This window comes from Medicago truncatula, chromosome 3 (assembly GCF_003473485.1).
Source record: "Medicago truncatula cultivar Jemalong A17 chromosome 3, MtrunA17r5.0-ANR, whole genome shotgun sequence".
Lineage (NCBI taxonomy): Eukaryota > Viridiplantae > Streptophyta > Magnoliopsida > Fabales > Fabaceae > Medicago > Medicago truncatula.
Genome location: NC_053044.1, coordinates 6,747,532 through 6,762,856, shown reverse-complemented (window position 1 = coordinate 6,762,856; position 15,325 = coordinate 6,747,532). Strand labels below are relative to the sequence as shown.

The following is a 15,325-nucleotide window of genomic DNA, read 5'->3' as shown; positions in this document are numbered from 1 at the left end:
GATGCAAGCCAGCTAAAGAGACCCAAAAAAAGTGACAAGAATTAGAAAGAGAAGACTCTGATGAATTAACATAAAAATAAATACACACTGTTGTTAACAATACAAGTTTACACATTGATGGAATGATTAAGAAAATGATTCCCAAACTTCACCTGTTTATACCGCACGTCGGTGGCAAGGGTATGTTGTGGTCAGGAACGGAAAATCCTTCAGAGTCAGTAAATCAACACAAAAGGGATGTGACTAATTGAATGCCAACGCTCTCCTTCATCTCTTCGGTACTGCTGGTTAATTAATGAACAATCAGTAACATACAAACTAGAGAGCGAGCTCCATAGACCCTCCTCTGGCAAGCGCTCAAGACTTGGGCAGTAATGAATAGAGAGACCTTTGAGGGATTTGAGGTGGAGAAAACCCTTGTAGTTCATTATTCTTAGGTTTGAACAATTATTCAATTGAAGGGTGGGAAGAGTTGGTGGCAGCAGATTCTCCTCGGGGAAGGACTCCACGTTTTCAAAGTCATGATCTCTAATGTTGAGTGATGTCAAAGAATTGAGTTGGAACAAACCCCACTCCTCTCTCGAAGCAATCAGTTTTGGGCAATTCCATATTACAAGGTTCCTCAAGTGGGAAGGCAAACCACCCCTTGGAAACGATTCTAGCTCTGTGCAATCAGACAAATACAAAGAGTGAAGATTTGTGAACAAGTGTAGTGCAAAGGGAAAGGAGGAGGAGCGCCAGCCTTTTAAAGAAAGTATGCGAAGAGAAATATTAAGTAAATCCAACGAGCAACACTGTACAAAGCCTCTAAAATCAAACTCCAACCCTTCAAGATTGGTATTGTTGAGAAAAGTTTGCTCCAAGGAGAACTTAATGTACCAACTTTCACAAAGGACTAACTTTTTCAAGCTAGTCGGCAATTCATTTACCAAAATGCTTTCATATCCCACTAGATGTAAATCTATGATATTATCACCCTTGGGAATTGATGCCTCCAACTCATTGCAACAAACAATCTTCAATTTTTCTAAAGAAGGAAGGTGTTGAGGCAGGGCCCTTTTCAGTTTGGGACAATTTCTTATTTCAAGCTCTTTAAGTAGAGGAAACTCTTCAATAAATAACCATTCCTCCCAATTCTCCAACTGCTCAAATTTCAATACTTCAAGAGATCTGAATGGAACAATTATTGAATTATTTCCATAGAACTCTTTGCCGATGATCTTTATTCCATTACAATCTGAAATACGGAGCTCTTTAAGAAATGGGAGCTGCCCAAGTGGCGGCAACAGGGAACAAATTTCACAGCTCCGCAGTTCAAGAGATACTAAGTTGGGTAAATGACAACCCCTCAGCCAATTTGGAAAGCTATTACCTTTGTATCGTGAGATTGTAAGTCTCTTTAGGTTTCTATTTGGTTGTAGAGCCTCCAAGACAGACACATTGCTTTCAACTATTGACTCATCCATTTCTTCTATTCTATCACAGAAATTCATATGTAATTCCTCTAAATACTTCTTATCTTTCAAATTGGCTGTCACAGCATCTGTAGGGTCGATGACATTACCCAACCCTTCTATATAAATTTTTCCTTGAAGATGGTTTAGTTTCTTCAACTCCTTAAGATCATATCCTTTCTGCTTTTCCACAAAAAAATAAGGCAAGGCTCGAAGATTCTCTAGCTTTCCTATGTGCGTTGGAATCTTCGTTACATAAGGGAGTTCAAGATGACGTAGATTGATGAGTTTGGAAAAATTTGAGGGGAGATCTGCAAGTTGATTTCCTTGCAACAAGAGTGTTTGCAAATTATACAACACACAAATGGTATCAGGTAAGCTTGTAATATTATTGATTATTGTGAGAAAGGTCTAGATAACGTAAAAGCTTTAAATTGCTTATCTCATCCACTAGCTCTGAGAGATCACAATGTTTAAATGATAACATCCGCAAACTTGTTAGTCTTGAAAACAGATCATGTTGCACATTGTTCCTTATCAACTTAGCTCCGTTGCCTTCCAATATTAGACTACGTAGTCCCCTAAGTTCACAAATTGGCTCCAGTAGTTTATCAACACAATTTGATCGAAGAGAGCACCAAATATGACGTGTCCTTACACTTATACAATGCACCTTAACACCCTCTATTTGCATACAAAATTCTCCTGACACTGATTTTGTTAAATCATTCACAAGATCATGCATGACATAGTACTCATATGTACCAAATATTTCATCAAATGATTGTTGGAAAAATGAAATTGACTCAAGATCACAGAAAATTTCATTACCAAACTCTTCTTCACTTTTGTCTGATCCGCAACACTTCAACATACCTTCTGCCATCCAAAGCTTGATCAATTCATCCTTTTTAAATCTATAACCCTTAGGGAAAATGGAGCAATAGGCAAAGCAACACTTTAGACTGGAAGGGAGATTATGGTAACTCAATCTCAGTACTGAGTTAATGGAATGGTCTCTGTCTGATAAACGCCACATATCAGTCTCCAATATCTTCATCCATTCATCTTGAGAAAACTTTTTCCGCAAATGTTGGCCCAGTGATTTTATAGCTAAAGGCAACCCTCCACACATGTTCAATATTTTCCTACCAATTGATTCAAGAATTGGATATTCACACACACTCTTTCCATGAAAAGCATGTGTCAAAAACAAACTCCAACAATTGCTTTTGTCCAATTGGTGTAAATCAAATAACTTGGTGGATTTCATTTCAGGACATGATATGCTACCTCCTTTTCACGTGTTGTCACAATAATCTTACTTCCAGAAGATCCATGGTTAAACGGAAGCAGTACCTGCTCCCAACGTTCTGCATTCCCGTTCCAGATGTCGTCTAAAACAAGAAAGTATTTCTTTCTTGTTAGTATGTGTTGCAGTTCATGTTGGAGTAGATTCAAGTCTTCACCATCTGCTGAAGAATTAAATGACTTTAGGATTGCTTTGGTGAGTCCAACAACATCAAAATATTCTGAAACATAGACCCAAGATTTAAGTTCAAAATGCTCCTTTATCATGTTGTGATTGTACACAAGCTTAGCAAAAGTGGTCTTACCCATCCCACCCAGACCCACTATGCTGATTATAGGTGTTTGGTTGCTGCTGCCATTGTTTGAAAGTAAAGTTTTGATCATTTCATCTTTATCGTTGTCTCTACCAAATATGCCATATGCATCCACCAGATATGAGGTTGGGAGTCTTTCTAAAGGTTTCGAGCTGACTCTAATTTCTTTACCGACCCGAGTTTCATTTTTCAATTCCAGCACATCCTTTTGCTCTGCAAGATAATCTAGATTCTTTAGCAAGTCTTTGATCCTAGATTCAAATGGATTGGCAAGAGTTGGAATGAAGTTGAAAATATTGCTAGTAGAAGGTTGAGATTCGGCCTTCAGCTTCTTCACTGGTGCATCAGTTGCAATCTCATCTAACAGTTGTCTCTAGTTTGTCCACCGATGTCTCAAGTTTGACTCTACGAAAGTAATCTATGAAATTTCTTGAAGCCAACCGATCAAGAACCACACCAAATAAAGATCCAAGAAATGCCTCAACAACCTTGTCTGCCATGATATTACTGTGACACAAAAAAGGATAAGAGATATAAACCTGAGAGGGGACAAAAAATACGTATTAGCACATGGAGGTATTTTTTGTAACAAAAATTATCTTTCAGAATTTTGTAACAATAATTTTAAAATTATCTTTTAATATAATTTCATATTTTAGCCAAAGGAAAATAGTTGTACCTAAACAAACCAAATTATTTTTTTAAAAAATGTCATTAGTTTTCAAAGGATTATTTCTCACTGATACATACTATTTTTCATCTAAATTTATTCAATGATATATAATTGAAAGATCACGGATAACATAATTTTGGGAGAGTTACAAAATATTTTTACATATAAACTATAGACGAGATTATTTATTACGAGTAATACAACTACTTTTTAGAAAATTATACATTTTCACTGCTAAAAAAACAAAAATTAGCGAGAGAAATTTAATGAGTTAAAATAGTAAATCTTTTTCTAATTCTGTCACTAAACTTTGAGACCAAAGAATCTGCGAGGAATTTTATTTTTTCCATCACTAATTTCCCTCCCTAATTTTGCTTTTCCTAGTAGTGTTCCAAGATTGCTTCTTTTGAACAGATAATTTTCTTGTATTTTTTTGTTTATATCAATGTCATATTACAAAATCATTTTTTTATATTGATTTTTTTTTTTGTCAAGTAACCTAGTGGCTAGACCTCACACAATTAAATTGTGGAGTGTCCGGGGTTCGAACCCTGACCCCTGCATGTAATATACAATATCCCTAGCTACTGAGTCAAACTCACAAGATTTTATATTGATTATTTATTATTATATCCAATAGAAGTAGGGGTATAATATTATCATCATGACCTAATTGGGGTTGGCCTAGTGGTTGGTCTGGGATGCTCTGGCTTAAAATTGCCCCCTGTTAGTGGATGGAGAGATTGATCCCCTCATTAGTCGGTTCATGGATCAGATACCAAGTTTTAAGAAAAATATATTGTTATCATGTTATCGATTATGAAACAGTCTCAAATGAGTCATTATACCATTCAAAATAATAATAATGAGTCACTAAATAATATTGTTTTACAACGCGGAACAACAATCAGACACTAATTAATTAGTTAAATTAGGTTTTTGTGTGTATCTTCTAAATAAAATAATGTGTTATGTCATGTTCGATTTTGATTATCTTGTCTAGTGGTAGAATCCTTTGTCTTGCTTAACGGTCGTTTCCAATTTGTTTTGTCATTTGTTTTGTTGTTATTGCTGTTTTTGTATTGCGAGCCTCTTGGATTGTTAAGTTTCTTTGGTACATCTTGTGTTAGAGGGTTACATTTGGATATTTAATATATTTTCTTAGCCAGATTTTGATCTTCCCTCTTCATGGTTGTAATTTCACTTGGTACCGTGGTGATGGTTTATCTATGAGTCGTTTAGACAAATTTTTACTGTTTGATAATTGGTGTTCTATCTGGTCTGGTTGTGTTCATAAGGCTTTACTCCATGGCCATTCAGATCATTGTCTGGTTTCTTTATCTATTGATGAGAAGAATTGGGGACCTTGGCCCTTGGGAGGACCTTCTAGGTTATCATAGTTTGTTAAAGAGTAATGACATTCCTTTCAAGTGTGAGGTTGGAGAAGTTTTGCGTTAAAAGAAAATTTAAGTTGATTAAAGGTAGTCTAAAATCCTGGTTTCAGCAATATACCCAAAATTTGAAAAGCAGAATCCTTGATGTTAAAGACCGCATTTCATCTTTAAATTTAAAAGCTGAAGTTAGTGCATTAAAGGGGGATGAGGTAGAGGAGCTTCATTGTTTATCTGCAAATTTACACTTTTTGGAAGAATCAATTCAAGCATGCATTATTAGAAATCAAGAATGTGTTGATTGAAACAGGGATAAATTTACACTTTTTGGCAAGAATCAATTCAAGCATGCATTATTAGAAATCAAGAATGTGTTGATTGAAACAGGGATTTCTAAATTCTTGCATGGATTTTTATCTTGTAGATGTCAATCTATTGCATTCTACTCTATAAATGTTAATGGTCATTAAGTGGAAAGGGTTTCTAATGTCCAAGAAAAACTTACTTTAATTTCAAATCTTTAAGTTTGTCGCAGGGAGTTGATCTTTTAAAACCTTTTAGTCTAAAGGAGGTGATGACAGTCCGTCATTCGCTATTTCTAGAGTCTTTTTTTATATGTATTTTGATCACAAATTGAAGTTCACAAGGCAACTTATGCAGCAAAAGAGAAAAAACTGAAGAAACTGAAAAGAGGGCATCGTGTCACGATTACTGAAAAACGTGTCACGATTTGAAGCACATGATGAGGTTCATTCGACATTGGTTAAAACGTGTCACGATGGCTATTTCGTGACACGATTTTAGGAACTCTAATTTGTAAGTGTTTACTTTTTGTGGATTAATTGGATGGCTATCTTTATCTTTATTATATATATTTGCACTATTTTTTTTTTTAAAAGTACACGTGGCAACCTATTATGAAAAGATCATTTAATGTTATTTCTTATGTACACACAATTTACATTTAATGTTTTTTATCAACCAATCAGAATGGATCATGACTCATAATTTTTTTCTTAGCCAATCAAAAGAGATCATGACTCATTTATTTTTTATGAGCCAATCAAAATTGATCATGACATGCTTTTTTTCTATATATAAACAATTTGTTTTTCATTATCTCCATCTACCTCTTCCTCTCATAAAATAAAAGACATTTTGTGTTCATAATTTAGGTTTAGAGTGTACTTTTTATGATTGTTTTTCATTGTGGTTGTATTTATGTGCCTTTTTGTTATAGCATGTAGGTGTGAAAATTTTGTATTTAGTTTTCCTTCAAATATTTTTTTATCCAGAGTTCCGTTTTTTTTTCCTTCTATTTAACTACTTGCATTTTCAGGGTAACAAAATTCATGCTATTGTATGAATAAATATGATCTACAAATTTCAGAAGGATTTGAATGAAGGAAAGGTCTACTTTGATGTTGCGCTACAAATCTTGGAGCTTATTGGACAAGGAAACATGAATACAAACTAAATTTTGTGAAATTATGCGGAGTGGATAGTGTACCTTTAGATATTTCAATTCAAATATTGATTTGGTGTTTCTTATTATGTCATTTATACGTATAATATTGTTCGGATTAGTTTTTTCATCACAACATTATTTTCGATCTTAAAGTGGTAGTATAATCATTTTAAACAATTGTAAATTTGAAACAATCAATTGGACTCAAGTGGTTAACGAGCTCTACTAAAAGATAAATTATTTAAGAAAACTTGAGTTTGATTATTCTGTGAAACAATTCTTGATAAGACTTTAATTTCTTCTTTGCAAGAATTACTCGGATCCTTTTCCTCCATGACCGGAGGGTTAAACCCAACAACAAAAACATAGTAGATTTTTTCCACTATATTTTTAAACAAAACTATAGCTAATTAGTCCCCTCCAAAGAAATATAAATTAATTTTTGCATAAATATGACCTTCCTTTTGTTTCTAAATGATACACATAAATGTATCAATCATGCAAGATAAATGACTTTTGTTACTAAATGATTAATGATACACATAAATGCATCAATCATGCAAGATAAATATGGAAGATATTTTTTTTTGGCAAAAAATGCAAGATAAACCAACTCAGTTAAACTCACGATATTTATTTGACCAAATAAGTGAATGATATTATCATGAATTTTGTATTATGAAGAAAAAGACATTTGTATTTTATATATGTCATCACTTATATTATAAGTCAATGATAATTTCCAAGCCAATAAGATTCAAAACACTTAAAAAAGGAACATGATGTAAAAAAAATTAGCATTTATTTACGATATTCTTTTTTATTTCTTCCGAATATTACAGGTTTTTTTTATGGTGTATCAATGTATGCAACAAAATAATAGTAAATGGAAAAGAAAAAAAATTAAAACCGTGTATATTAATGTATATGCTCTTTGCTAAAACCAATTATTATTATTGAATGAATATGCATGTTTTATTTTTTTGCTAACAAATTTTTTATTATTTTTTTGTTACTACGAACGAATGAATATGCATGTGATATTAATAATCGAAATTAATAACTATAATGATTTATACTATCAATAAAATTAATGAAATGATCTCTCAAAACCTCTAAAAAAAAAAATTAAAAGTACACGTGGCAACTTAATAGTGATAGAATAATTTAATGTTATTTCTTATGTACAAAAAATGTTGTGCAAAAAATCATAATTTCAAATTGTTATTTAATGCACCAATGATTTCTTTTATGTATACAATAAATACGATAAATATGGAAAAACTTATAATATTTTGATAGGAGAAGTTATTGCACCATGATTGCAATCAAAATTATTCAATGCACCGAGATTATTCACTAAAGAAAATGCGCACGGAAAAAAAAATATAAAAGTATTCCTCCAATATGAGCACCGAAATTGTGTTGATGGTTTTTTGTCAAAAAAATACAATAAACTACATGATGTTATATTAAAGATTACTTTTTTAATTTATTTTTTGAGGGAATTAGTAGATTATTGCTACACACGTTGTTGTTTTTTTCTTTTTTCTTTTTTGAAGGATTGATTAATATTTTAAAAAAACAAATGGAATTGGAATTTGATTAGGTAACCGAAATTGTTGTGTAAAAAGTTATAATTTGTAATTGTTATTTAATGCACTAATGTTTTCTTTTATGTATACAATAAATATGGAAAAGCTTATAATAGAAACAACAATCATAATTTCGAGAATTTATCTAAAATGTTATCTCCATTTGATAGGAGAAGTTATTGCACCTTGATTGCAATCAAAATTATTCACTGCACCGAAATTATTCACTAAAAAAAATGAGCACCGAAATTAATTTGTCAGGTCTCCATTAACTGATTTTTTTTTACGCATTGAAATAAATAATAAAAATATTATTAAAATTAATTTATGTCATTTGTAGGTATTCCTCCAATAAAAATGTTAGTTATCTAGAATCAATTTTAAAATTATTGTTTCGTTATTACATAATTTTATTGATCGAAAATCAAATTTTTAATAATTTTTTGAACACGTCAATTAAAATTTTACATTCGATGATATCATAACATGTGTCATTAGTGTGTTGTTGAGCCAATTATATTACATCGTTTTGCTACGTCTTATTTTTTATTTTTAAGTTCTTTAGATATTTTTTACTAAACAGGTATGAAGTGATCAATCTTTAATTTTATTTGGTCAACAAATTCTAACCACACTATTATTGGAAATATGTTTTTTATTGCTTTACTACAAATAATCTTTCAGAATGTTATTCCTTAAACAAACATTCCAGTAACCGAAAATATCATTCCCTGATCACCTATATTTATTTGCCATTACTAAGAGATTTCCCTAAACAAATATACTCCAGTCATTTTTCTTTATGACTTGATTTGACTTTATGTATTAATTTCCTCGAATGATGGTTTAACATTTGTCAATACTATTTTGTTGAACCAATCATATTACTTGATTTTGGTTTTATTGTGTCATGTTTTTTATTTTTAAATTGATTCAAAAAATATTCTACTTAAACTATTAGCCTATATATACCCAATCTTTTCTTCGATTCTCTCACCACCTGCTTTCTTCTTCTCCCTGCAACCTAAAAAACGATATTATAACATCTATGAGATAAGCCATGTGAAGGAAATGAATCGTAGTTGTTTAGATTGTCCCTGCTTGGTTTGTTTGTGATGTCAATCCGACTCACACCCGTTTTCTCTAGACATGGTTTTGATGGATGCATTGGTGTGTATATTCTGTTTTTTTCCTTTAACTTTTTTTTTAATTGTGATGTATTATTAATTAATTGTTTGTTTACGTTTTCAGGGAAACAAAATTCGTGTCATTATAAGAAGAACTTTGATTTACAAATTCGAAACAGACTTGCATGAGGGAAATGTTAACTCTATGAGTAGCTTTGGTGTGCTGCGAATCTTGAGTCTTATCAGACAATAAAGCACGAGTACAATCTCAATTTTCAGTTCAACACAAAAGTAAAATGAATGGCCAAATGAGATTTTATAAAGAATTGGCAAAATGTTGATTAAAAAAATGTTAATCACTTGATTAACATTTTCAATAAATATGTATCTCTACTTATTTTTATTTTTAAATATCGTAGGATTAACATTTTAAATATCGCAAAATGTTGATTAAAAAAATGTTAATCACTTGATTCACATTTTCAATAAATATGTATCTCTTCATAAGTAAAATACATATTTTTTAAATATGTATTTCAAAAAATAAGTAGAGATACATTTAAAATAAATATGTAGAGATACATTTTGCGATTAAAAAACATTGTATTTCAATAAATATCTTGCAAAATGTAGAGATATTTTTTTTTGATAAACCAGGATAAAGGACAGACATCAAGATGGAAATGTATCACTTGATTAAAAAAATATGTATCACTTGATTGACATCATTCAATAAATATGTATCTCTACTTTTTTTTTTTTTTTTTAAATATCGCAGGAATCTTGCAAAAAAAATATTACATATGAAGAGAGCGATTTTTACAAAGTATTAGAAATATGCAAATAATAGCATAAATATTATCTTTAGCAGTACTGATCTCTACATATTTTTTGTTGTTGAAAGAATCTCTATAGAGGTTAAAAAGCAACATATATACAAAGAGACAGAAAATAATAATTGAAGGCAAGAAAAAAATATCATCTCTATAGAGGTTATTTATCAGGGGATTCTATCGAGGTTAATAAATTAATCTCTATTATACTTTTTTTTAGGGATAATCTCTATTATACATGTCATCTCATTTAATGTTTTTTCATCAACCAATCAAAATATACCATGACTCAATTATTTTTTATTTGCCAATCAAAATGAATCATGACTCATTTATTTTTCATTAGTCAATTAAAATTGATCATGACATGATTTTTTTCCCTATATATAGACAACTTGATTTTATGATATTTTGCTTGCTTTTTCATTAGCCAATCAAAATGACCTCTTCCTCCTTAAAAAAAGAAGACATAAAAAGGCTCTGTATTTTGAAAAGTATGGAATTTTAATCACTTGATGGATTAAGAGGTTAATTTACTTTTTCATTTGAATCTAATCGCTAATGCTACTTTCTTCCGGTAGATTTTCATATATCCAAAAGGGGTGAGTCGCTAACTTAGCCATTCTGAGAGAAGAATCTAGATAGTTTTTTTTATTGCAATAAGCACTAATATATTTATTTTATTGCAATCAACCACTCTGTTATATCAATTATATTAATGAGGATTAAGTAATTTTTTGTTATGATTATGCCTATATGCATTCGAATGGAATAAAAGGGCGTAATATTGATGAGATTAGTAAATGTAGCTCAGTTTTCATTCTCCTGCTTTTTACTACATCAAGGGCATAACTTATATTTAAATATGATTAGTATTCTATTTTGCTATTCTTGATTCCAGAGTTTACAAGTTTATGTTTAACTTTTCTTTTTTAAAAAGTTTATGTTTAACCGTATAAAGATACACTGTTTTTGACCCAAAAAAAGAAGGCATGCACTTTTTATTAGAAAATTCCTAATTAATAAGATTAAATTTGAAGAAAAAAATTCAAAAAAAATTAATTTCAAAGACTTTTTCATTTATATGAAGATTATAACTGATAATTAAAAAAATAGTTTTGAATACCCATAAATTTATTGAATTAGAATAAACTCAAATAATTTTCTTATAAATATGTCAATGAATTTTATTAAATTTTAAGAATTCTATTGAGATTTTAATTTCTATTGATTAGACTGCGCTATCTTTTGTTCATTTTGAGGTTATGTACACGGGGCTTTTGCAAATGAGAATAATATGCCACTAATGGTAAAAAAAAAAATATATCATTGATGATAATATTCATGTTTGCTTCTAATGGTGACATTAACCATTGCAACGATGCTGCCTATTATTTTGGAGAATCAATATTAACATGATAATTAAGGTTTGTTTAAAAGGGGATTATTGTTTGTATAATGTAAAAAGGTCTAAGGCGTACATTTACTGTTTTCAATGAAAAGAAACTAAATTTTATAATAATAAAAAGTGGTGAATAAAAATAATATTTACTCCCCTAAAAAAAACAAAAATTTACCAAAAATAGCGACGATCACATTTGGATTGAATCCATGTGAGACAGAACCAAAATATAACATTTTTTTTAGTTGTTTTTCTTTAAAAAAATTTTGGTATATGCAAATTTCGCTAATCATGGTAACCATTCTCATTTTATATTTCTACAAAAGATGCAAAATCATGTTAGCATTTAATGTAATATGAATTGTCTAATTCAATGAATTTATTGGTTTGCTTTGATTGTGTTTTTTTTCATGATAGAGGTTTTTGGTACAAATTCGAATGAAAAAAAATATTGTTTTGAGAAAGAAAAAAAAATCTAACAATTAATTACTAAAATTTGCCATTAAAAAACCCTTTGTTTAATAGGATATCTTTTTTCATAATTAAATACATTAAATATATAAATTTTAACCTGTGATGATCAATAAAAGTGTATGTCTTTCATTTTAAACAGTATTCTACACATTTTTCAATTAAAAATAGAAAAAGTTGATAATTTAAGCATCTTTTCTAACAAGTTTTCATATGATAAAAATTTATGGAGAAAAAAAAAAACTAGGAGACGTAAACCTAATCTTATAAAAAATTAGGGACATAAATTGAATCCAATAAAATAGCTAACATGAACTAAGTTTTATAATCACATTAGGTAAAGAACCACATTATTCTGATTGACACTACATCTTCGTCCAAATCCTTAAGACGTTAGATATATTAATCATCTCACTTATACGTTTCTCTTCATCTATTGATGAATTCAATATGAAACTTTAACTCACATATGACACATTAACATAACTCTTTTTATGTGTGAATTAATGGATAAAGGTTTATGTTCATTTCTTCCATGAGGAAAGAGAAACTAAATTAGAAAATGAAAGAAGATAAAAAAGAATTTGAATATGAGAGAAATGATAATAAATATCTCCACAATCAAAATATTTAATAAGATTTAATTATTTTTATTGAGAATAGCTAAAAAAAAATAATTTTATTAATTTGACCTAATAACAAGGAATATTGGCTTTTTTTGTTAGATCAAGGAATATTGACTTTAATACATGTAGTATATTTTTTTTTTGGACAAAAATATATGTATTATATGATTTGAATAGTTTTTCAATATAATTTTAAATTCAATTCGATTTTTTAAAGAAAGTTTTGACATTGCTGAAATTGATCTATCTCATGAGATATCCCTAAAAAAAAAATCAAAAAAAAAAAAATCAAAAACTGAAGATGAACTCTCAAAAATCAAAAATTTCAAGAATTATATGTTATACTACCTCATTTGGTCATTATTATAAAATAAATTTTAAAAATTGAAGATGAACTTATTTCAAAATAAAAAATAAAAAAATTGAAGATTAACTCTTTCTATTATACTTCCTCTTTTTAGTGATTTATTAAGGATGAGAATTAATGGGTAATTAAGAATTTGGAGTATAGTTTTTTGTGTTTTCTTTGAAAAAAGCTTTATAGGAAGATGTAAAAACAATTTTCATTGGCTATTGGTTATGGAGAAAATGAAAGAGAGATAAAATTAAATGTAATTTGCATTTAATTTTATGAGAATAAACAAAAACAATCATCGTAAAAGATTTTTTTTTTTTTTAAAACAAGATTAAATAGGATAAAAGTTTGTTTTTTTTTGCTTATATTTTGGGACAAAGAAAATGAGTTTTTTTTTGCTTATATTATGGGACAGAGAGAGTATTTTATCAACTCAACATAACACATCAACATTATTCTATCGTGAAATCCCAACGAAGACCAAAAGTGAAGGAAGTTGAAATAATAGAGATTGATTATAAAATATTGCATGAAAGCGAAAAACATCAAAAAACTTCAACTTAATATAAAAGTTTACAAACAACGTTGAAAAAACTAACAAAATAATTTATCAAAATGTTTAGAGTTTCAAGGGAGCCTGCAATGAGTTAGAACATCGCAAAGCACACAACTGAGATTGACACCACATCATCACTCAAAACCTTAAAGCATTATGTATATTGATCATCTCACTTATATGTTTTTCAAGATCTACTTGCATCCAATTTGGAACTTTGAGTCACAATTGACACTTTAACATATCTCCCATAAGTGTGAGACTCTTGCGTATGAGGACTGGTGACATAGCCAAATAAGGTCAACCGTAGGCACAACATGGTAAAAAATGTGAGTTGATAGTGGTTTGATGGATGGAGATTTATGATCCTATCTTTCATAAAAAAAGAGAAAGAAAATAAAAAAAAAAAAGAGAATATAAAAAAGAAATTTAAAGATGATAGAAATGACAAGGGAAAAAAGTAGTGTGTGTTTTTTCCGTTGAAGTGTTAGGAATAGAGCGGGTTCATGATAATTTTATGGGATAGTGAAAGGAGTTGAAAAAATATCACATCATTTTAAAATGTCTTATAAGCATGTAATTTTTTAATTCAACATAACACGTCTACATTTTTCCATGACTAGATCCCACCAAAGACCAAAAGTGAAGGTATTTAAAATAGTAGAGGTTGGATAATTTTTTTTCTTTCATGAAAGTGAACATCTAAAAACTTATAATAAAATTAAACTAATGACATCCAAAAACTAAAAAAATAGTTCATCATAGTGTTTGGAGTTTTGTGCAAGCCTATAATAGATTGATCATCACATTTGATCAAGAGAAATCCGACAAGTGAGATTGACGCCACATCTTCACCTAACACCTTAATACATTATGTATATTAGTCATCTCACATTCATGTTTCTCAATATATACTTTTGCTTCCAATGTAGAAGTTTAACTTAGACATGACACATTAACATATCTCTGTTACGTGTGAGACAATCCGTATTTCTGATCTGGTGAGAGAGCCAAATAAGATCAAAGACACAACATGTTAAAAAATGTGGGATGGTATCGGTTTTATAGAAAAATGTTTTTGTTTCTTTCTTTCCTGATAAAGGAGAAAGTATATTAGAAAAATAAAGAAGACGAAAAAGGAATCTGAACATGAGAGAAATGATAAGGGAAACAGATAAGGAGTGATTGTTTTATTTGAGAGTATAAAGTATACAACGAGTTACCGATGCTTTTATACATTTATTGAAGGAGTTAAGAATTAATGGGTAATTATTTTACTAAAATATTAGACTCATTAAAAAAATGTAACGACAATTTTCCCTAAAAGAAAATGTAACGACAATTTAAAATTTCTAACAAACATTTTTTTCTTCCTTATTTTGGCATTTCTATTGATTGACGTTGATTCCAATCTATTTTGGCTAAAAATAAAGTAGACCTTTTTCAGCAGGTCTCTAAACCTTTTCTTTACTCGGCTCAGGTTCGGGGGTCCGGACATGGGCCATGTATGTATTTTTTTTATCTCACATCTACATTTTTCTATTGTAAGATCTCACCAAAGATCAAAAGTGAATGAATTAGATATAACAGTGGTTGAATAATATTTTGACATTTGAAAACTAAAATTAATTTAAGATAAAAAAATTAAACAAAACGACATTAAAAAATATAGAAATCAAATTATCATAATGTTGGGACTTTTGTGAGATTCTAAATTGAGATGTATGATCACATTAGCCTAAGAACAAT

General features: G+C 29.6%; 1 protein-coding gene across 1 annotated transcript; it reads right to left on the bottom strand.

The window, feature by feature from the left end:
• Nucleotides 1-925: 925 nt before the first annotated feature.
• Nucleotides 926-3,579, bottom strand: LOC11409045 (putative disease resistance RPP13-like protein 1). The gene is made up of 5 exons (XM_024778638.2): nt 3,532-3,579; nt 2,748-3,452; nt 2,331-2,640; nt 1,014-1,780; nt 926-949 (listed from the first exon to the last, which is right to left on the bottom strand). The coding sequence occupies exons 1-5, from the start codon at nt 3,577-3,579 to the stop codon at nt 926-928; spliced, it is 1,854 nt and encodes a 617-aa protein (XP_024634406.2).
• Between the last annotated feature and the right edge of the window lie 11,746 nt (nt 3,580-15,325).

What these genes read in the sequence shown, in the direction of transcription:
- LOC11409045 (XM_024778638.2), bottom strand. Translation starts at nt 3,579, where the DNA reads ATGGCAGACAAGGTTGTTGAGGCATTTCTTGGATCTTTATTTGGTGTG. An exon ending in TGACAACACGTGAAAAGGAG is followed by an intron (nt 2,641 to 2,747) that starts GTAGCATATCAT and finishes TTTCATGGAAAG; the next exon opens with AGTGTGTGTGAATATCCAAT. An exon ending in CAAGCTTTGGATGGCAGAAG is followed by an intron (nt 1,781 to 2,330) that starts GTATGTTGAAGT and finishes TCTTGTTGCAAG; the next exon opens with GAAATCAACTTGCAGATCTC.